Below are 22,443 nucleotides of genomic sequence, written 5' to 3' on the forward strand. Positions count from 1 at the left end.
TAAGGCGTTACAAATTTAAAATGCTTGTACACTTGTGCTACAAGAATTATTGATGACACTGTATAAATTATTTCTACTGCTGTTTCATATAAAACTGTACACATGTGTTTTAATATATTGTGGCGATTAGTAAAACTTTTAAAACATTCATTGTGAGTTGCTCAGGACTGTATCCTCACATTCATATCATAATAGTTGCATAAATTAACAAAGATTCCCAAGAGTAAAGTCATTAAGATTCACTGCTAAATAGAAATTACGAAGGCGATAGCCAAAAAAGTGCTCTTTCTACAAGGTTTAAATATACTGCTCAACTCTTAACTGATACGTTTATATCACAAACTTTACCCTCGGGGGCAAATTTACCGCTCAGTGTTCTGGCAAATAATGAATTTACCCCTGGTATTTCATGTATATCGGTAAGCACAACAATTGATTTTGGGTTATTTTATTTAATTATATGGCTGGGCTTTTCAGTAAATATTAGTAAAAGAAGGGAAATTGGTATTAATACAACTTTTATAATTCTGTAAAACCTTTTTTGGAAATTGCTCCGAAGACTGTTTCTACAAAGGACTGAAATGATTAAAATATCATGACACATTTTTATTTAAATACTTCGTTTTCAGGTTTAGCTATTTGGTCTTTCGTGAAGGCTGACATATGTAATGATCATGTTATCAAAATGGAATGCTAAACTTTCAAATACATCCAATTGTAGACTAGCTTTCATACTCCTATTTCAGCTGAAACTTTAGAAGTTATCAACTTTAAACACATTCTTGATTCTATTTTGGGGGAAATGGATTAAATTTGAATACATGCAGTTTATTTTTTCTGATGGTATGACAATTCTGTTTTTGAAAGACGGATATCTTTTTTAGTTTCCTTAAATTACTGCAACATAATATTGCTCAGTGAATAAGAGTTTTATTAAATACAGATTTATAATACTGATATTCTATGTTAGTTATATAAGCTTCTTTGTTATAGTTTAATGTTCTTTTCAACACAAACTATTTGAATTTTATTATATTAATTCAAAGTTATGAATTACATTATCAACGCGTCCAAAGAATACCCCAGGTGCAAATTTGCCCACATGGCATTAAAATATATATCTTTATGAACCGTGCATGAATATATTTCTTGAATGTGATGTATAGTTCATGAACTATCTTATCATTTGTTACGTAAACTAGAGCTATCATTGAATGTGATGAATACCCCCGATCCCTGCTTTGTCACAGGAAACAATCTAATACTACAATAATTTCTCTTAAAAAGTGGTATGCCTTAAATTTAATGCCTGACCCCAGTAGATTGTTTTGTAATTACAAAATGGCCAATTTGATTAAATTTCGGACCATCATTACCGCTATACACACTGAAACTGTTGCTACATAGTGAGAGCCTGATCGATACTTTTAACTAGATTGCAAAAAAGCATGTATGGTTGCAAGATATATTCATGTACATAGTACATTTAATTGTTGTAAGACTGTATACATTATGTTTAGAGTATGACTTTAAATTAACCACCAAGACAAAACATATTCATTTTATTATAGGTTGTGTATGACTGTCTCATGTTGATCCATTTATTTATTTTCAGTCATATGCATATTTTATGGAAGTGTTCAAACTTTCAAAATTTTAACTCGATTTACAATTTTTTTTCACAATATCAACCGACTACTTAGCTTAAGTTATAGTACAGACAACTCAAGTATGCCATTCTTATATGCAAATATATGTATAGTTACTCCCAGTGTTATCATATACCCTGCATCTATCTGCACTGTATAACAGTTTTATGCTAACATTACTGAAATATCATAAGGAGAGTATGCACATGATATCATCCTTATGTGTATTGTACATTTTCCACATTTCCTAATTGTCGCTTTTTTCAATCACTTATTTTTTAAATAGAATGTTTAAACTTTTGTTTATCTTCATTCTGATAATGATAAATCAAAGTGATGAAAGCACTGATGGACTAGGGCTTCATTTAGGGGAATGTTGACAACCATATTCTAAGCATTGAAAAAATCGGCTTACATCACAAGGGGTCACTGTTTAATGGGCTAGCTTAAACTTTAGACTAAAACTGCTTGCAAGCTGCAAAGGAAATTTGAAAAATCTAGTTAAGTGTGTGTAAAGTGAGAGGGGGGATGGGGCACACATACTTCTTTAATTTGATCAAATCCTTTTATATCAAAGGTCAGTTATTTGCAGTTTCAGAGAAGATTTTCAATGATATAATTATATACTATATAGAAAACCTGTCACCTCTTTTTCAGGGGAGCTTTAAACCACAGGGCCATACTTTGAACAATCTTTGTAAAAGACATCTACATTGTACACCTATGTCAGACTGCATACACAATGCCATTAGGAAGTAGTTTTTATTTAAAAAGAGAAGAATAATTTTAAAAAGAGAAGAATAAGTTTCTCCCTGTTAATTTGTGCTTGGTATTCAATTCATATAACATGTTACCATGATAACTTAGTGCTGTTGATAAATAGTAGGCACTGCCTTCTGTCTCATGCTATTCATATTACTGCTGCAGACTTTTGTACATAGCAAAGCAAGTTGAGTAGACTAAGATGAGATGAATATCGTTTTTAAAGTATGAAATATTGAAATGTGTTTTAAATACTTTGACCATCAAATTTCATAACATGGTGTCAGCAGTTCATCACACTGCTAGTGAGAATGGAATACCAAACATATTTTTATTCTTTGTTATATACCCATCATCAATCCACATGCAATACATATCACAAAATACTTTAACCCATATTCCGCTCCAGTGCAATACGGCCATATACCACTCTTGTGACATCACGTCATAACAAGTATGTTGCGCAATTAAATTGACGTCATTAAACCAATGAGTGCATCCTTAAAATGAAATTTATTATGCAAAGATGTGGCTTCTAAGTGATCTAATCAGTAATGTATATAATAAAATGGTTATTAGTACTGCTTTTTGATCCGGATATGGTGGAACGTCATATTTGATTCTGGTAGTTTTTTGTAAATTTGATTTTACTCGGCTTGTGGCTTGTGAAATCCGAATCTGCAAAAATCTACTTGAGTTAAATACAACCTCCTGTATCAAAACGCAGGAACAACAAAACCTGTTACCCCGTGGACAGAGCATCTTTAACCCACAGGGCCATTGTAACTTTGAACAATCATTGTAAAAGACAACTACATACAAGATGCTTAAGGAAGTAGTTTGGAAAAAATAAGAATTATTTTCTCCATCTTAATTTGTATGCATTAGATAACTCAATAATTGCAGCAGTTGGCCATTCTTGTATTGTTATCTGTCACTGTCCTGATAGCTCCCTATCTCAATAGATGCAAAAGGTTGTAGGTTCATGATTCTCCTGGTCCAATATGTCATACAAAAAGAAGATGTTGAATGTAGAATCAAGAAGCTTTCTTTTCAGGCACTCCAAAGTGAATAGTACTGTAACATTTGGAGTGCCAAGAATTTGTTGGATTCCTAGGCAACAGGTATCAGGTGTTGCAGTACATTTGGCAAATACTTTTCACCCGTCCCTGTAAATCTAAAAACTCTTTCATTTCGCAAAAGTAGTTCATATAACTATATTAAGGTTGCTAAATCAGAGTTTGAATAATTCTACAAACTAGATGTGCCTTTAATTGCAGCAATTTGAACTCCAACTCATAATGTCAATTAAGCTGGTTAAGCAATACTGCAGTTCCTTGGTGTGGGGATTGCTTTATTTACTTTAATAAACACAAACAGTTCTTGCGTTGGAAAGTACAATGTATTAATATGCATTTTTCTTGCACTGACTCCATCCAATCCTTAAATCTTAGATCAACATGTACTTGGGGCTATGTGTAATATCAATGAGAACTATAAATTATGTTCAATTTAGTGTCACTTATGATATTTCATTCCACATACAAAAACACTAACATGTTCTTTAAAACCAATATCCTATGTTATGATAAAACCATTGCCAAGTTGGTAATTTGAAAAGACAAGAAATTATATCTGGTCAGGGTTTTTGACAAAGTCTTTCTAGACAGCGTGCTGGACTTGTTTTGCATTTACTTTAAAAATCTTCAAAAGCTAAACTGAACAAGACTGGAGCAAAAAACTCACAATACCAAAAGGGGTTTTAAAGACTTACGAGATCATTCTCACATCACCTATACCATTAGTTCTTATCTACAAACTTAAGTCAACATAATAATTAATGTTTTGCATAAATATTGCAATGAATAAAACATATTGCAATAAGTGCCAATAACATAGCAATCAAGTATGATCACTATAGGCCTAAACATGAGATTTCAACATTTCCTGATAAACAATAAAAAAAATACTTAACAATTTTCTCATTATTTACAAAAGCTGAAAAAATGGTCTCTTTTTGAATACTTCACATATTTCATGGCTTTCATCATTCAAACTAACATTTTGCTTGTTATTTCAATATTCAATGATTTTGTAAACATTCATAAATGATGGTTAAAATTAAAATTCATGCTAATCATGCCTACCAAAAGCACCTGACTGACCAATCAGTATCCAATTTTGGCAGGGCTTATTGGTGGTTCATTGAAATCAATCATGACCTCCCACAATCTGCACTGATCAACAGTAGTTAATGAGTTGTTTCAATTGTTCTTATTTTCATAAACTTAGAAAACAACTGCAGTGAATAAAATCTATTCCTCATCACTGAGAGAAAGTTTAGAAAAATGAACGAAGCCGAGTTACATCTAGTAGGATATCAAATCCTACAAATGTATTCATCATTTTATATAACCGTATATAGTAAATGTTAATTTTTGAAAGTCTAAAAAGTTTCATTTTTTTGTATACCAAAGAACATTTGTGTGTATAATTTTGATGATATTTTGTGATTCATTTAGTTTCATTCTTGTTTCATTTAGTGTTCAATCCCAAGCTTTCTTGTTCACATTTAAGTGCAAGAAAAGTCACTTTATAATGATGTGAACATATTCATTATAATGTAAGGTCACATAAAGGATATATTGTGCGTTTTAAAAATAACATTTTTTCATCTGTTTAAAATTATGTCAAATGTAGTGCATTGAAATTTTATTATGAGTTTAAAGCTGCGCTCTCATTTTGACAACTTTTTTTATTTTTTTGTCTTGGAACGAGCCAATTTTTGCGAAAATCCATGGAAACCAGTTATATAACACTGCTGACCAAAATTTAAATGGCAGATTTTTATATTAAAGTTAAAAAAATGATGTATTAAGCATTATTCTTAAACTGTTAGTAACGGTTTAAGCCATAAAACATTAATTTTCGAAGGGAAATATGACAAACTACGAGCTGATTGTTTGTCAGCAATCTGATGTCATTGGTTTGAAGATGTTTACGCAAAAATTTGCTCTTTCCAAAACAAAAAAAAAGTTGTAAAAAAAACTTTGTGCTGTCTTCTTTTTGTTTGTCTCAAATTAATACAGCATTGGCTTTACTTGTTGTTTATGAAAGGGAATGTACACCAGATTGGCACCAAAAAAGTTGTTTTTTTCCTGTACCGAATCTAAGGACACTTTTTTAATAAAATATTTTACTCTTTGATATCGTTATTGTAAATAAAATACCAAAAAAAAAATTGCAGTGAAGTGTCGTATCCACTATGCTATGAAGACTGACTTTTACTGGGTGGAATTTTCCAGATGTATACCTAACTCGCTAATATCATGTTATAACATCAACGGCAGATCACGCATAAGGAATGAATTCTACACGGTAGACATACCTAGTATATTTTTTTTCATGGAAAAACACGAAATAACTGCTATTAATAAATCATTTGTAAACTATGGGGATCATCAGTTAGTAAGTTTCAATGCATTAATTGTATACATTGATACCAAGTTTATGTCAATTTTCTACAATTTTCTTTAAAGTTTTGCTTTTTCATCATTAACTGAGTACAGCCCCTTTAAACTGTACCTTATAATGTCTGTGACTTATCAAATATTTAATAGCAATGGTCTACAACCAAGATTTGTTTTAATTATCCAGGTTTCAAACTGCATTGTGAATGCGATTGGAAAGGTAATCTTGAAACCTCACTTAGTATAATTTTTACAAATAACATTCACCCTGCAAGGTACTCATATTTGGATGATACATAAAGATTTGCACAGTCATTTATGTATATTTGCATTTATTGATAAAGGATACCTTTTTCAAATCTTTGATTTAGATTGCAAAGTATAACTTATATAAATAAATGTATATTCTTAACTTTATCTGAAAACACAAGCTAATGCATCAGTCAATTGTAACCATGCCTCCTCCCGGTCCCAGAATAGCGGGGACTTTTACTTTCGGTCCCGCCAACCCCAGCTAAAATCCCCGCCCTGCAGAGATAATCTGATGATAAAGTCCCCACCAAATGTCCCGCACCCAATGGACATTATGTTAAGCCCCATCCACACTGTATTTTCCGGGAAGATCTGGCACTGCAGGGCCACCTGAAAGGTAAAAACATGGCCCATTTTGCCGGCTATCCCCGGTATACCCCCGGATGTGGGAGTCGTGGTTACAATTGACTGGTGCATAATGATCCATAGTGATCCAATCTCATGACAAGATGATTTCTGGTCTGACATCGCGAGGTTAGTTATTCTTAAGCATAAAAAAGCCTGACAGCATTTGAGAAAGACTGTTGTGAGGTTAAATCTTCATTACTTCACTATTCCACAACATTGGGTGATAAGGGAACTTTATTGAATATTTTTATTTTAATTTTGTTCCCTAAACGCCACAAGTCAACTGTTTAATTAATACAATTTCAATTCTATCTCCACAATATTCGGCACTGCATTGTTAAATAAAACTCAAAAGTTACACTTGTAAATTATTTAACCAAGTACCTTTTCCTCAAATATTTCACAAATTTATATTGATCAATCAACAACAATGCATCACCATACAGTATCTTTGACTGATTTTTATACGCCCGAAGGATCGTATTATGTTATGGCCTCCATCGTCTGTCCGTCTGTCTGTCCGTCTGTCCGTCCATTAGCAATTCCGTGTCCGGGCCATAACTTGGTAACTAATAAAGCGATTTTCAAATAACTTTATACAAATCATCACTACATTAAAAGGATGTGTCGCGCGCAATTTCCAGGTCCATACCTCAAAGACTAGAATCACCATGGGGGTGCGTTAGCAATTCTGTGTCCGGGCCACAACTTTGTCACTTATAAAGTCATTTTCAAATAACTTTATACAAAGCATCATTACATTAAAAGGATGTGTCGCGCGCAATTTCCAGGTCCATACCTCAAAGACTAGAATCACCATGGGGGGCGTTACAACTTTATCACTAATAAAGTCATTTTCAAATAACTTTATACAAAGCATCATTACATTAAAAGGATGTGTCACGCGCAATTTCCAGGTCCATACCTCAAAGACTAGAATCACCATGGGGGGCATTAGCAATTCTGTGTCCGGGCCACAACTTTGTCACTAATAAAGTCATTTTCAAATAACTTTATACAAAGCATCATTACATTAAAAGGATGTGTCGCGCGCAATTTCCAGGTCCATACCTCAAAGACTAGAATCACCATGGGGGGCGTTACAACTTTTTCACTAATAAAGTCATTTTCAAATAACTTTATACAAAGCATCATTACATTAAAAGGATGTGTCGCGCGCAATTTCCAGGTCCATACCTCAAAGACTAGAATCACCATGGGGGGCGTTAGCAATTTTGTGTCCGGGCCACATCTTTGATACTCGTCCGTTAGCAATTCCGTGTCCGGGCCATAACTTGGTAACTAATAAAGCGATTTTCAAATAACTTTATACAAATCATCACTACATTAAAAGGATGTGTCGCGCGCAATTTCCAGGTCCAAACCTCAAAGACTAGAATCACCATGGGGGTGCGTTAGCAAATCCGTGTCCGGGCCACAACTTGGTCACTAATAAAGTCATTTTCAAATAACTTTAAACACAGCATCATTACAGTAAAAGGATGCGTCGCGCACAATTTCCAGGTCCATACCTCAAAGACTAGAATCACCATGGGGGGGCGTTAGCAATTCTGTGTCTAGGCCACATCTTTGTTACTAATAAAGTGATTTTCAAATAACTTTATACAAATCATCACTACATTAAAAGGATGTGTCACATGCAATTTCCAGGTCCATATCTCAAAGTCTAGAATCACCATGGGGGGGACGTTAGCAATTCCATGTCCAGACCATAACTCAAAGACTAGAATCACCATGGGGTGCGTTAGCAAATCCGTGTCCGGGCCACAACTTCGTCACTAATAAAGTCATTTTCAAATAACTTTATACAAAGCATCATTACATTAAAAGCAGCGTCGCGCACAATTTCCAGGTCCATACCTCAAAGACTAGAATCACCATCGGGGGGGGGGGGGCGTTAGCAATTCTGTGTCTGGGCCACATCTTTGTTACTAATAAAGTGATTTTCAAATAACTTTATACAAATCATCACTACATTAAAAGGATGTGTCACATGCAATTTCCAGGTCCATATCTCAAAGTCTAGAATCACCATGGGTGGGGGACGTTAGCAATTCCATGTCCAGGCGATAACTCAAAGACTAGAATCACCATGTGGGGGGGCGTTAGCAATTCTGTGTCCGGGCCACATCTTTGTAACTCGTCCGTTAGCAATTCCGTGTCTGGGCCACAACTTGGTAACTAATAAAGCGATTTTCAAATAACTTTATACAAATCATCACTACATTAAAAGAATGTGTCGCGCGCAATTTCCAGGTCCATACCTCAAAGACTAGAATCACCATGGGGGGGCATTAGCAATTCTGTGTCCGGGCCACAACTTTGTCACTAATAAAGTCATTTTCAAATAACTTTATACAAAGCATCATTACATTAAAAGGATGTGTCGCGCGCAATTTCCAGGTCCATACCTCAAAGACTAGAATCACCATGGGGGGGGGGGGCGTTACAACTTTATCACTAATAAAGTCATTTTCAAATAACTTTAAACACAGCATCATTACATTAAAAGGATGTGTCGCGCGCAATTTCCAGGTCCATACCTCAAAGACTAGAATCACCATGGGGGGCATTAGCAATTCTGTGTCCGGGCCACAATTTTGTCACTAATAAAGTCATTTTCAAATAACTTTATACAAAGCATCATTACATTAAAAGGATGTGTCGCGCGCAATTTCCAGGTCCATACCTCAAAGACTAGAATCACCATGGGGGGGGGGCGTTACAACTTTATCACTAATAAAGTCATTTTCAAATAACTTTATACAAAGCATCATTGCATTTAAAGGATGTATCGCGTGCAATTTCCAGGTCCATACCTCAAAGACTAGATTCACCATGGGGGGGGGCGTTAGCAATTTTGTGTCCGGGCCACATCTTTGTTACTCGTCCGTTAGCAATTCCGTGTCCGGGCCATAACTTGGTAACTAATAAAGCGATTTTCAAATAACTTTATACAAATCATCACTACATTAAAAGGATGTGTCGCGCGCAATTTCCAGGTCCATACCTCAAAGACTAGAATCACCATGGGGTGCGTTATCAAATCCGTGTCCGGGCCACAACTTGGTCACTAATAAAGTCATTTTCAAATAACTTTATACAAAGCATCATTACAGTAAAAGGATGCGTCGCGCACAATTTCCAGGTCCATACCTCAAAGACTAGAATCACCATGGGGAGCGTTAGCAATTCTGTGTCTGGGCCACATCTTTGTTACTAATAAAGTGATTTTCAAATAACTTTATACAAATCATCACTACATTAAAAGGATGTGTCACATGCAATTTCCAGGTCCATACCTCAAAGTCTAGAATCACCATGGGGGGACGTTAGCAATTCCATGTCCAGGCCATAACTCAAAGACTAGAATCACCATGGGGGGGGGGGGGCGTTAGCAATTCTGTGTCCGGGCCACATCTTTGTAACTCGTTCGTTAGCAATTCCGTGTCTGGGCCATAACTTGGTAACTAATAAAGCGATTTTCAAATAACTTTATACAAATCATCACTACATTAAAAGGATGTGTCGCGCGCAATTTCCAGGTCCATACCTCAAAGACTAGAATCACCATGGGGGGCATTAGCAATTCTGTGTCCGGGCCACATCTTTGTTACTCGTCCGTTAGCAATTCCGTGTGCGGGCCATAACTTAGTAACTAACAAAGCGATTTTCAAATAACTTTATACAAATCATCACTACATTAAAAGGACCTCAAGCCGAATCTTCTTCGGGCGTATAATGCTCCGTTTCACGGTGCTCTTGTTTATATTTATTCTTGGCTAGAAAACAAAAAGTGAGCACAAAGCGTTTTCAGAAAAAGAACTTGTAAAGTATGCACCAGTCAATTGTAACCACGAACCCCGCCCCCCCCCCCCAGGGAATAGCAGGTACTTTGACTTTCGGTCCAGCCAATCCCCGGTAAAATCCCTGCCCTGCGAGAACGAACTGGTGGTAAAATCCCGTGAATAACCCCCCGCACCCAAGGGATCTAAGATAAGAGCAATTCCCTGATATATTTTGAGGGAAGACAAAACCACCGCAATCACCCGGCATTGCGAGGACACTAGTTTTGGCTTCCATAACTTTAATGTTGATATTTATTTTTGACTGGTGCATTTCACATTTGCTGACATGACCCTGTTTAAGAAGCCATAACTTTATCAAAACTTTTATGTCAAAACAACGCAACCTGCCCCTGTGGTAAGAGAGGAAATCAAAATTGAGCATGCAAAATTGTTTTATCAATGGCGATGGTTTATCACGATGTCATGTACTTACACTGAGAGTGGCTCCAAGACATTCTATGCACATAAGTAAACAATCATCTTATTCACAGATGCTGTGCACATATTCATACATTTGGCTTCATTTAGAATGAAACTTCATAAATATGTATGCGGATATTTGATATTTTTTTATCTCCATTTTGCAAAATTGAAATCACATGATTTTTTCAAACGAACTTGTATTGCTTGAAAATTTACGTGTCAAATTAAAAATGCTACCCACGGTAAGATGAAAATAAATCCGTTTGATGGTGGTAATCATTCAATGGCGGCTTTATTTATAAATTTCCTCAATAAAACACTATGAAATTCACATATTCAGCATCCGGAAGTAGCATAACATACATACATTTAGTCTGAATCATTCGGCCGCTCTGATCAGAGTAAATTTTGAGGTCAATAAGTAGACTGGTACCCTGATTTACTTTCCCTCAAAAATATAAAGTTATACAGGTACGGGCATATGGTTTTTAGTAAACATTAATAGTATTTGAACAATAAATACCAAAAATCGTGTTGTATTTAAAAATGTGCTAAGTGACATCCGATGATAAGTTAAAAAAAACTTTGTATCGAAAAGAAAATATCACGGAAACATGCAAATTATGTCGAAAAAAAGAACAGGGACCGACTTCGGAATACCAACATTGTATGCAAAGGATAACAATACTTTTTTTAAACCAAATTTCCTGGTTGTTTTCTTCTTAGACCGCGCGCTTTATTCGCTTTACGTATGAATTCACAAGACATTTCGAATGCACGACGGGCACTGCGGTTAGCTGATACTGGTTTCTTTTCGAATAAAAGAGAAAGAAGGTACCAGTCTATCAATACAGAGCATTGAACGGAAAAATTTCGCTGCGTACTCCAATATGTTCATATTCTTATTGCATATAATCTGACCGTATGCAAGAATATTTATGTAGTTAACCCGATTAACTCACTCGCTACGTATGAATTTCTTGTGCTTCATTAAAAGAACATACAGTTAGCTTGAATTGTTAGGAGAACTATTTTTATTGGACGTTTTCATTGTAATCAGTTCCAGTACTACTTTGATTATTCAAAATTGCTAACGGCAATCCAATCAAAATACAGCGTATGAATACATTACGTCAGTGAACCCCCAGATGCGGCTTGAAAATGCAGATATCGCGGTTATGGCTATGAACTAGGCCACAAGTGCCCTAGTCCAAAAATAAAGATTCACATCTAAACTTGTTCAGCCACAGCTTTGATGTCTTGCCTCAAAATTCGTCCTGTTCAATTTCTAAGTTCTAAGAACATGACGTGTAAATAACTTCACAGAAAACAGAAAAACCAAATACATGTACATATCTGCCAATTTGTCTTTGATTTCACTATATCATAGCTCATACTAAATAGAACCTTAACAAAAACAGTATACTTGCCTTGTATGGATTATGTGACCTTGTAGTGACGCCATGATGGTTTGTCCTCTTCTGTATCCATTCTTATAAGTCTAGTTTCAACAAATTCTGAATTGTTTGTATTGAAACATATGTTGTCATTCATACTTTTTATGAAGTTGTCATTCATATTTTTTTATGAAAAAAAAATGTTGATACCAACTGACTTTTTTCTTAGAAAAACATTTAAAATTAAGCAGGAGGTTCAAACGTTTGAAAAAAAATAGTGAGAAATATAGATAAAATATATCAGTGAAGTAAAAAATGCAAAACTAAAACATGTTTGAAGTATCAATGTATCTAATAGATAAATCAAAGCCAGTGAAGCAAAGCTACCATTAATAATATTTTTTGTGCGATTTTAGGTTGACCAATAACTGTAAGTTTTGAGGATGGCGTATGAACTCGGTTCAGGCAGTGTCAGGGGCTATGCTGTTCTGCTTGCATATGAGAAGTTTAATAATGGCGCCAACAGGACTGGAGGTGACAAGGATTTAGTCAACATGAAAAAAATAGCAAGAGACATGAGGTTGGAGCAGATCAACCAGGGTGAAAATAATGAGAAAAACCTTACAAAACACCAAACTTTGAAAGTGCTGGAGGACGCTCGCGGAATTTTATCACAAAAAAATGACTGCCAGATGTTCGTGTTCATAATCAGCACTCATGGCAAAGAACTACCAAACCCGTCTGCGAGAGGTCAGAAGGACCATGCTTTGAGCTGTTCTGATGGTGAAATGTTATTTTTGAACACCGATGTTGTCCAGAGGTTTAATGATCACAATTGTCCAACATTGAAGGGCAAACCAAAGCTGTTCTTCATTCAGGCTTGTCGATGTAAGTAATTTTATCAGCAATAATTGATTGTATGAAAGGTTATATAGTTTATAATTCGAACAACTTGTATGAAATGAATGACAGACAAAATATTTAAGGAATGAATTGCGGGATTGATGTCATTATCGGAGTATGAAAGCAGTTGAGCGGGGTAAAGTATGTGGACTCCATGCACACTTTAACCAGCCATCTTTATTACCATCAAACAAGGCACTCTTTATTACCACCAATAACAAAATAAATCATCATGCAATTCATTACTTATATTTACACCATTAGTTCATTATTTTATTCAAAAATTGTTAAACAAATACTTCATATCATTTAAGAAAACCATACAGTAATTCTTTCTCACCCATTTCGTAAATAGAACAACCCGTCTGTAACCAGGAATTTTATGTTTCATCAAATGATGTCACAATAAAGCATGGAAAAAGTTAATCTCTTCAAATCACTTTTAAGCATAAAATTGAAATACTAAAGACAACAATACATTTAACATATCATAAATTTTACACTTTCTAACATGTTGACTTAAGTTTTTTGGGGCCCACTGACACAATTTAAACAATAACAAGAAAAACAATTTCCAGTTTACATTTATATTGTTATGCGATGACTCACAATCAGAAGATGTTACGTTCATCAGATGATAATCGGAATTGCCGAAAGGCAGTTCTTTTAGGAATGGAAGTTGAGGTGTAAATACAGATATATATATTTTTTAATATTCTTTTATTGGTTCATAAAACACAACATATCACGATATATTATGTGATACGAAAGGCCTGTATCAAGATATATATTTCAATACATTTTGTTGTATTTTTGCAATCTTTAAGTAATTGCAGATACGCACTGATGTGTCTATTCCTTAATGAAGGCTCTTTTTACATTCTGTTACTGTTTATCTATTTGTCTGTTTTCATAATGAAGACATTTGTATTAAGTTGCATATTTCGTTTACAGTATTAACAGTTTTATTATTCATTTGTTGCAAATGGTAAAACAATACCCTAGTTACTCAATGTTACATGTGACTTAAATATTTAAACTAAAGGCAGTAACATTATAACTTTTAACGGATTAAAATACATTAATCTGTTTAAATAGATTAATCTGTTTATGATCAAATCAAGTCTTGGCCATTTTAATTTGCATAATGTCTGTCATGGCCTGTCGTTGGGAAAACTATAAAGTGTATAATATAATATATGTAAAGGTTAAGCTTTAAAACAAATCTTCACTTTCTCAAAACAAATCTTCACTTTCTCAAATGTATATATATTGTACCAGACAGCCGAAAATTATGTCTGCTACTCTAAATTATGTAGTCATGTTCTTAAGATAAACTGACCAGTTGCCAGTTTACCATCAAACAATCAGTTGATAAATATAAGCACATGGTTGCATTATCCAATGGATTGACTGGTAAACCTTCAACAAATGACCTAGACATGTTGCAATAATTGCTTTGGCAACAGTTACTGGTTCTTTCCAAACTTCATCACAAACAAATGTTAAGATTTATCAAATTCCCGTGAAAAAAACTCATCATATCACATCATTGATTTCGATCAATCATTTTATGAAGTGTTCTAATATTTAAAAAAGCAGGACATTCATTATGAAAATATACTTATGTAACGGTTTGCTGTAGACGTCGGATTAGTGTAACGGTCCGCTGTAGGCGGCAGATGTGCGTTCATAGTATAACATTCCGTTATAGACGGAAGTACGTGCGTATGTTAACTTGGTTGGTAATATGTAAATTAGCAAACCCTGGGTTCTGTATGGATTGAGAATTAACTGTATATTTTTTTATAAAGACCAGCGGACCCCTTCAGGGTCGAGCATGCTTTTCTCTGAAGGGATCTGTTGACCTTGTTGACGTCGCACGTTTCAAATGGTGGCAGCGGTGGGATATTGACAACAGCCTGACCGGAGTTGCTTACCCGTGAGATTCCCAGACCAAAACTCGGGACGAGTCTTCTTGGAGGGGAAAGTAATGTAACAGTCCGCTGTAGGCGGCGGATTAGTGTAACAGTCCGCTGTAGGCAGCGGATGTGTGTTCATAGTATAACATTCCGTTATAGACGGAAGTACGTTCATAGTACCCATGTTAACTTGGATGGTAATATATGTAAATTAGCAAACCCTGGGTTCTGTATGGATTGAGAATTAACTGTATATATGACCAGCGGACCCCTTCAGGGTCAAGCATTTTTCTCTGAAGGGATCTGTTGGCCTTGTTGACGTCGCACGTTTCACTAATGTCATCTCCAAAACATTTGAAAAAAAAGTAGTTTATTTCTGGTATCAATAAAATTAATAACTTGACTTTGCTAATGGTCTACCTATTACAATAAACATAACATAAAGTAATAAAACATCCATTATTTGCAATCGCATAATTGCCGGTTCACCCATTATACATTTCTGTCACATGATTACGGGCAACCATTAAGAAAACAAATACCACTTGGGACCAGTTATTTAAAGTTGTCATGAAGAAATGTATATAAGAGAAATAGAAGGTACTCTTTATTACCACCAATAACAAAATAAATCATCATGCTTTTGCTATTGGTTTGCATTGAAACAATGAAAACTATCAATAGAAAACATCTTACAATTAAATTGTTACTAGTCCTACCACTTGCAGTTAAAAACATGCTTCTCACAATAGGCTCCGCACTTCAGTGCAGTGCCAACAATTTTCCAATGATATTTCTTCTAATCTAAGAACAGATAATCAAGCACTTTTATAAGCTTGCTATTTATGTAAAAATATAGCACATAATATTTTACACAATACAGAGGTGCTAATTGTAATGAAGTAATTTATGTTTCAACTTCAGATGTGGACCCCACATGGTATATGGTGAAGGGTACAGAATTGATGAATCCTGATGGCCGAATGCTCATGAGCAAGGATAAAACAAGGATTTCTGTTGTTAGAAACATAGGTATAAAGTCACTGTATTTATTATTTGTGTACTGTATGTGATTGTTTAGTATGTGATTGTTTATTTTTGTATTTCGGGTCCTTAAGTTCATTCTACAATACTGCTAAGTTTTCCACAGGCTGCAGGTATATGTAATTTGATTGGTCACTGGTATTTATTGGCTAAATATTGATCAATTCAAACCTTTTTCCAAACTAAAGAATGAACCAGTTTTATATTTGTTATTAGTTGTAGCTTGTTATATTATAAGGTTGCCCTTTAGTTAGAAGATATTACCTAAATTGTTATATTGGTAAATAGTTACATTTTAGTTTACCGGTATAACTTGGGAATGTCAGTTGGATGGGTGGTTGCCAACAAATTGGGTCTGATCTGTTAATCTTTTTTGTTCAATGTTGTGATTATTTAGCAGAAGTGTTATTCATATCATGATGATGTGTTGCCTGAAAGACTAATGTTGGCAGTTCAAAGGTCAAGGTCATGCCTAAGTGCCATTGATCAAAATCATCTCACGGCTAAACTTGGTAATATATAAGGGGATTTTAAATGCTTTTTCTTAAAGTATATAAATTTTCAAATGTTTGCAATGGGAAGCCTGCAATACCCATGTCAGTTGGTCAAAGGTCAGAGTCACATTAAATGGTCAATTGTCAAATTCCTTGTTATTTTGGCTTGTCTGGGCTTGTCCATGTATTTGGAAATTTAAAAATAAGTTAGCACACAATGTTCACCATGAAATTCCATAAATTGTATTCTATGTCAAAGAGTAATACCAATGTAATAATTTGATTTCTTTCATGCTTTTCGATGAAATATGGAGTTTTATCAGTGAAATAACAACAGTGAAAATATCAATTTGATATTTTCACTGCAAAATAAGGAGTGAAAATATCAACTTTCAGAACTCATTTTAAAATCCATTCTAGTTACTTCCCCTTGATCAAAACTGAACAATTCAGTTTTGAAACAAAAAATGTTTGCAAATTAAATATTTGAAATTTAAAGAAATGTTACATAAGTTTAAATAAAGATATATTTATGAAGTTAACAACTTACCATTTATTATAAAAATGGTTATCCCGTTTTTTTTAAACGTTTTCTTGATCTTGAAGCTGAATATTCAAACGTTTGCTTTCATACCAAACAAATTGTTCGCCACTTGTGAAAATATGTTTTTCTATGTCACTCGTGAAATAAAATATGATCTTACACTGAAATAAACAAATATCCTCTATATCTATATTGATAAAAAGACATTATTATATTTAATTGAACAACATTTGACAAAACTGTTTCATCATTTCTTTTCAGCAGCATGATCAACAACATTGATGGTTTTTGGCCAATAAAGCTCTTATCTTGACATCAAGGAAAAAAATATAACATTATAGAGTTAATCAGGTGAAATTGTCAATCTGTATCCATTACTTGTTTAATTTGATGAAATGTACATTTCAGATACTAGCTCCAAAATAGAGCAAGTGAACAGTAAGTTTTTCATTTTGCTTAATATTACTTTTGCATTCAATTGCTGTCTTTTCTTGTTTGAGATATAGAGAGTTCATTGTTGGTGCTGAGATGGAGGAAGGTTATCCGGTGAGCCAGAAAGCGTATCCTGGCGAGCTTAATCAAGCCAAGATAGCTTTCGTAGCAAGCCAGATAGACTTCATCCATCTTTGCACCAACTGTGTACCAGAGGTGTGCATTTTAAAATCGCACCATCCATCAAACCATCCGTCCGTGTGTCTCATTCAACTTCTCGTGTCCTAGCTGAAACTTTCTCTTGTATACCGGTAGACAGATTTTAAAATAACCAGTTGTGTTTGGCATATAAAGATGGATGTGTCGCGTACAAGGGACATAGATTATAGGTTATCGTGTCCGGGCGGTAACCTCATGTATGGACAAATTTTCAAATAACTTGCCACATGATTTTTGACATACCAAGATGACGTGTCGCATGCAAGACCCGTGTCTCTACCTAAAAGGTCAAGGTCACACTAAGTGTTTGTTTACTGTGGAATGCTGCACATAAGGACATAGAGTATAGTTGGTCATGTCCTGGCTGTAGCTTTCTCTTGTATGGACAGATTTTAAAATAACTTGCCTCATGTGTTCCATGTACCAAGATGGCCTGTTGTGTGCAAGACCGGTGTCCCAACCTCTAATGTCAGGGTCACACTTAATGTTTATTCACAAGGAATGATGCATATAAGGACATAGAGTAAAGGTGGTTGTGTCCAGGCTATAACTTTCTCATGTATGGACAGATTTCAAAATAATTTGCCACACGTGTTTGACATACCAAGATGACGTGTCGTGTGCAAGACCCGTGTGCCTAGCTTAAAGGTCAAGGTCACACTTAGTGTTTGTTTACTAAGGAATGATGCATATAAGGACATAGAGTATAGGTGGTTGTCACCGTCCAGGCTATAACTTTCTCTTGTATGGGCAGATTTTAAAATAACTTGCCACATGTTTTTTGCATATCAAGACGACATGTTGCGTGTAAGACCTGTGTCCCTACCTCAAAGGTCAAGGTCATACTAAGAGTGTTTACTACGGAATGCTGCATATAAGGACATAACCGTGTAGGTTGTCAAAATAGGTGGTATTTTTTATACTCAGAGGCCATTTAAAATAACTTGCCGTATGTATTTGACATGTCAAGCGTAAAGGAGTTTCAATCCTATGGCACAGACATTATGTTATGTGGTCTTTCAAATACACCAGCCATGTTGGTTACACATAATTTAATGGGGTCTTGCAAATGCACCAGCTTTATTAGTTAGACATAATGTCATGTGGTCTTAAAGAGCAAGGCCACCAGCCATATTGGTTAGACATAATGCCATATGGTATAGCAAATGCACCAGCCATGTTGGTTAGACATAATGCCATGACTGTGGTCTTACAAATGCACCAGCCATATTGGTTAGACATAATGCAATGGGGTCTTGCAAATGCACTAGCCATGTTGGTTAGACAAAATGCCATAACTGTGGTCTTGCAAATGCACCAGCCATATTGGTTAGACATAATGGACATTTCATTGCTTTTTTCTTCCCTTTTTATGTACTGACATTGTTCAAAGGTCAATGTCATTTAAAAGTTCAAAATATGTTTTGAGACCCCATGGTGATATATCATGGTGAAATATCAGATAAAAGTTCTGCTTTTTGTCAAGCCCGCATATGGTGAGGTAGACATAGTTGTCACATGGGCAGTTCTGTGTATGTGCTTGAGTCCTTGTGTCTGTGGGGGAGTGCGTCTGTCTGGACTGAACCTTGTTCCGGCTGTATCTTGACCATGCATTATAGGATTTTCAAAAAGACTTGCCATGAAGGTTCACCATAAGGAGGTGGCATTTTTCGCACAGACCCAGGTCTGTACCTCAAAGGATAATTTTCTGGTAACCCTCACAGGTCAAAGGTTGAAATGATCCTTGTCCAGGCTGTATCTTGACATGCATTACAGGATATTCAAAAATGCTTTCCATGAAGGTTCACCATGATGAGATGGCATGTTGCACACAAGTCCTAGGTCTGTACTTCAAATGTCAAGGTCAGGCTTAGAGGTCAAAGGTTCAAATGATCCTTGTTTGGAATGAATCTTGACCATGCATGATTTTAATGAAGGTTCAGCATGAGGTGGCATGTTGTGCACAAGTCACAGGTATGTACCTCTAAGGTGAAGGACACTCTAAGAGGTCAGAGGTTGACGTGATCCTTGTCAAGCTTTATCTTGACTATGTATTAAAGGATTTTTAAGAAACTTTCCATGAATGTTCACCTTGATGGGTTGGCAGGTTGTCCGCAATACCAAAGTCTGAACCCCAATGTCAAAGGTCATGCTTAGAGATCAATAGTTGAAATGATTAAACGATAACTGTTGCTAGGAATGTACCTTCTCCATTATCTTTACCTTGCATTATATCATTTCCAAGAAAGTGAGTGACAAACATGTGTGCGGTGAGTGAGACATAGCTGTTACAATTGCAGTTCTGTGTATGTGGGTGTGTGCGACAGTGCACCCGTCCGCCAATACTGAACCTAACAAGTCCTGCTGTATATTGACTATGCATACCATGATGAGGTGGCGAGAAGTGCACAAGGTCAAGGTCATGCTTAGAGGTCTACAGTTGAACTATACCTGTATCAAGGCTCTTTTAACATGCTCAACATGTCCTTTGTTGGCATCTAGTTTGAAATGCGTGTAACACCAATGTTACAAATTTCAAAGTATTAGCACCTGCATAAGATGTCTATAAAATTATAACAAACATAAGATTAACCAACTCTTCCAGAAGAACGTCCACCTCTCCCAGAAGAAACTATCTTTAAACGATCTTTTCCCAAAAGTATCTAAGATAAACATTTATATTTACATTAAATATATTGGTACTTTTTATATTTCAGCCTCTTCAACATATGCAGTATATGTTAAACTTTTTTCTCTTAAAATAATTTGCAGTTGATTTAGTGAATATTGACAAAATCCACACTTCAAAGAATTCGGACAACATAGAAGATTCAAGGGAGTTCCATTTGGTTTTAAAAGATGAACAGGGAACAGAAGAATTCATTGCAAGTACTCAGGACCATGCAGACTGCTGGGTTATTGGTCTTTGTGACCTTATGTGTAAGTGCTTGTTATATTTGACTTAATTAATCATGTGTTACATGCATGCAAACATTTTAAACGCTTATTCTTTGTGTTTTAGATATGTTACTAGACACTAAATATTTCCGTTACAAATTTGAGGATAGATAGTTTTTATGCACCATCTGTCCATCCTTCCATCTGCCTGTCCTGATTTCCATGTCCAGACTGTATTCTTGTCTAGGAGGGAGATATTTTAGAATTACTTTGCAATGTGTCCAGTACATAAAGACGACTTGTCGCGTGCAAAACCCACGACCCTACCACAAAGTTTAATGTCACGCATAGAGTTATATCATAATGGAATACTGCATATATGGACATAGAGAATAGACTATACTATAGTCTTGTCCAGGTTGTTACTTTGTAATGCAGAAAGGGATTTATATCTCTTTAATTCATGGGGAGACATATTATTTTTTGCTCTGTCTGTCTGTCTGTCAGTCAGTCAGTCTGTAAGTCACACTTTGTTTCCTCTCAATAACTTAAGAACACTTACACCCAGGACCTTCATACCTGGTATGCCAGTTGGTCATGGCTAGTAGTGACCCCTTTTGATTTTAATAGTGACCCCTATTGATCTTGAGATCAGTAGGTCAAACATCAAGGTCATAGTGACCTTGAGGTAAAAAACGACTTCAGTTCAATAAATAGAGAACTCTTGGGCCCAGGAATGTCATGCTTGGTATGCATGATTATTAGATGACCCGTATTGATTTTGAGGACAGTTGTTCAAGGTCACAGTGACCTTCATGTGAAATGATTGGTCAGCATCATGTTCATCACACTTTGTTTCTGCGGTCAATAACTATAGAACGCTTAGACTCAGGAACTTCATACATGGACCCAGGAAATCCATAATGGAGGTTTATCATGATCGAATATGGCCCCTATTGATTTTGTGATCATTAGGTCAAAGGTTATGTTTGGGGTGACCTTGAAGTGAAAATAACGGTTTCTGATCAGTGACTGAAGATCCAGTGATCACTGTTGGTTCATCTCTAATTCAAAAGTAAAAATTTGATGGCCATCATTGACTATTTCTCATCTACGCCCACACAATGGGGGTGACAAGCGCTTTTCCAACCAAAAAAACAATCTCTAGTTTGAAATTACTTTGCAATTCTGTGCTGTACAGTTACAAGACCACATCCCTACCCCAAAGGTCCAAGGTGACACTTACAGGTTTATTATTATGGAATGCTGCATAAATGCATATATATAGTATAGTTTGTGTCTGGGCTGTAACTTTGTCATGCATAGATTGAACTCAAAGATAATTTACACATGATTGTGTCCTGTACATAAAGGTGATGTGTCTGTTACATGCAAGACCCACAACCCTACCTCAAAGGACAAAGTCATATTTAAGAGTTTAATTAATATGAAATGCTGCTTGTATGCATAAACAGTATAGTTGTTTGTATCTGGGCTGTAACTTTGTCATGTACATAGGTGTTTGTGTTTGGTACATTAAGAAGACATGTCCGGTGCAAGTTCCATTATCCTCCTCACATATGCTTAAAGTTTATGATAGCTTGTCCTGAATGTAAACATCTATAAGTAATTGCTAAATCCATTGAATTGGAATGCCCTTTGGGGACATGTGTGACTTAGTGTGACAACTCATGTTTAATATTCTATGTTATTACTTTTAGATAATTATGCAGACTTGGGCGTAGTTAGGTCAATTT

At 35.4% G+C, this 22,443-nt stretch overlaps 1 protein-coding gene across 3 annotated transcripts in view; it reads left to right on the forward strand.

The window, feature by feature from the left end:
- Window positions 1-22,443, forward strand: part of LOC128208310 (uncharacterized) — a 62,494-nt gene that overhangs the window by 16,224 nt on the left and 23,827 nt on the right. For all 3 annotated transcript variants that reach the window (XM_052911879.1, XM_052911886.1, XM_052911871.1), the window contains exons 2-5: window positions 12,647-13,118; window positions 15,980-16,087; window positions 17,546-17,575; window positions 20,561-20,728. In XM_052911879.1, the coding sequence (XP_052767839.1) occupies window positions 12,674-13,118; window positions 15,980-16,087; window positions 17,546-17,575; window positions 20,561-20,728 (751 nt within the window). In that variant the 5' untranslated portion in view covers window positions 12,647-12,673. The remainder of the gene's footprint in view (window positions 1-12,646; window positions 13,119-15,979; window positions 16,088-17,545; window positions 17,576-20,560; window positions 20,729-22,443) is intronic.

This window comes from Mya arenaria, chromosome 2 (genome assembly GCF_026914265.1).
Source record: "Mya arenaria isolate MELC-2E11 chromosome 2, ASM2691426v1".
Classification (NCBI taxonomy): Eukaryota; Metazoa; Mollusca; class Bivalvia; order Myida; family Myidae; genus Mya; species Mya arenaria.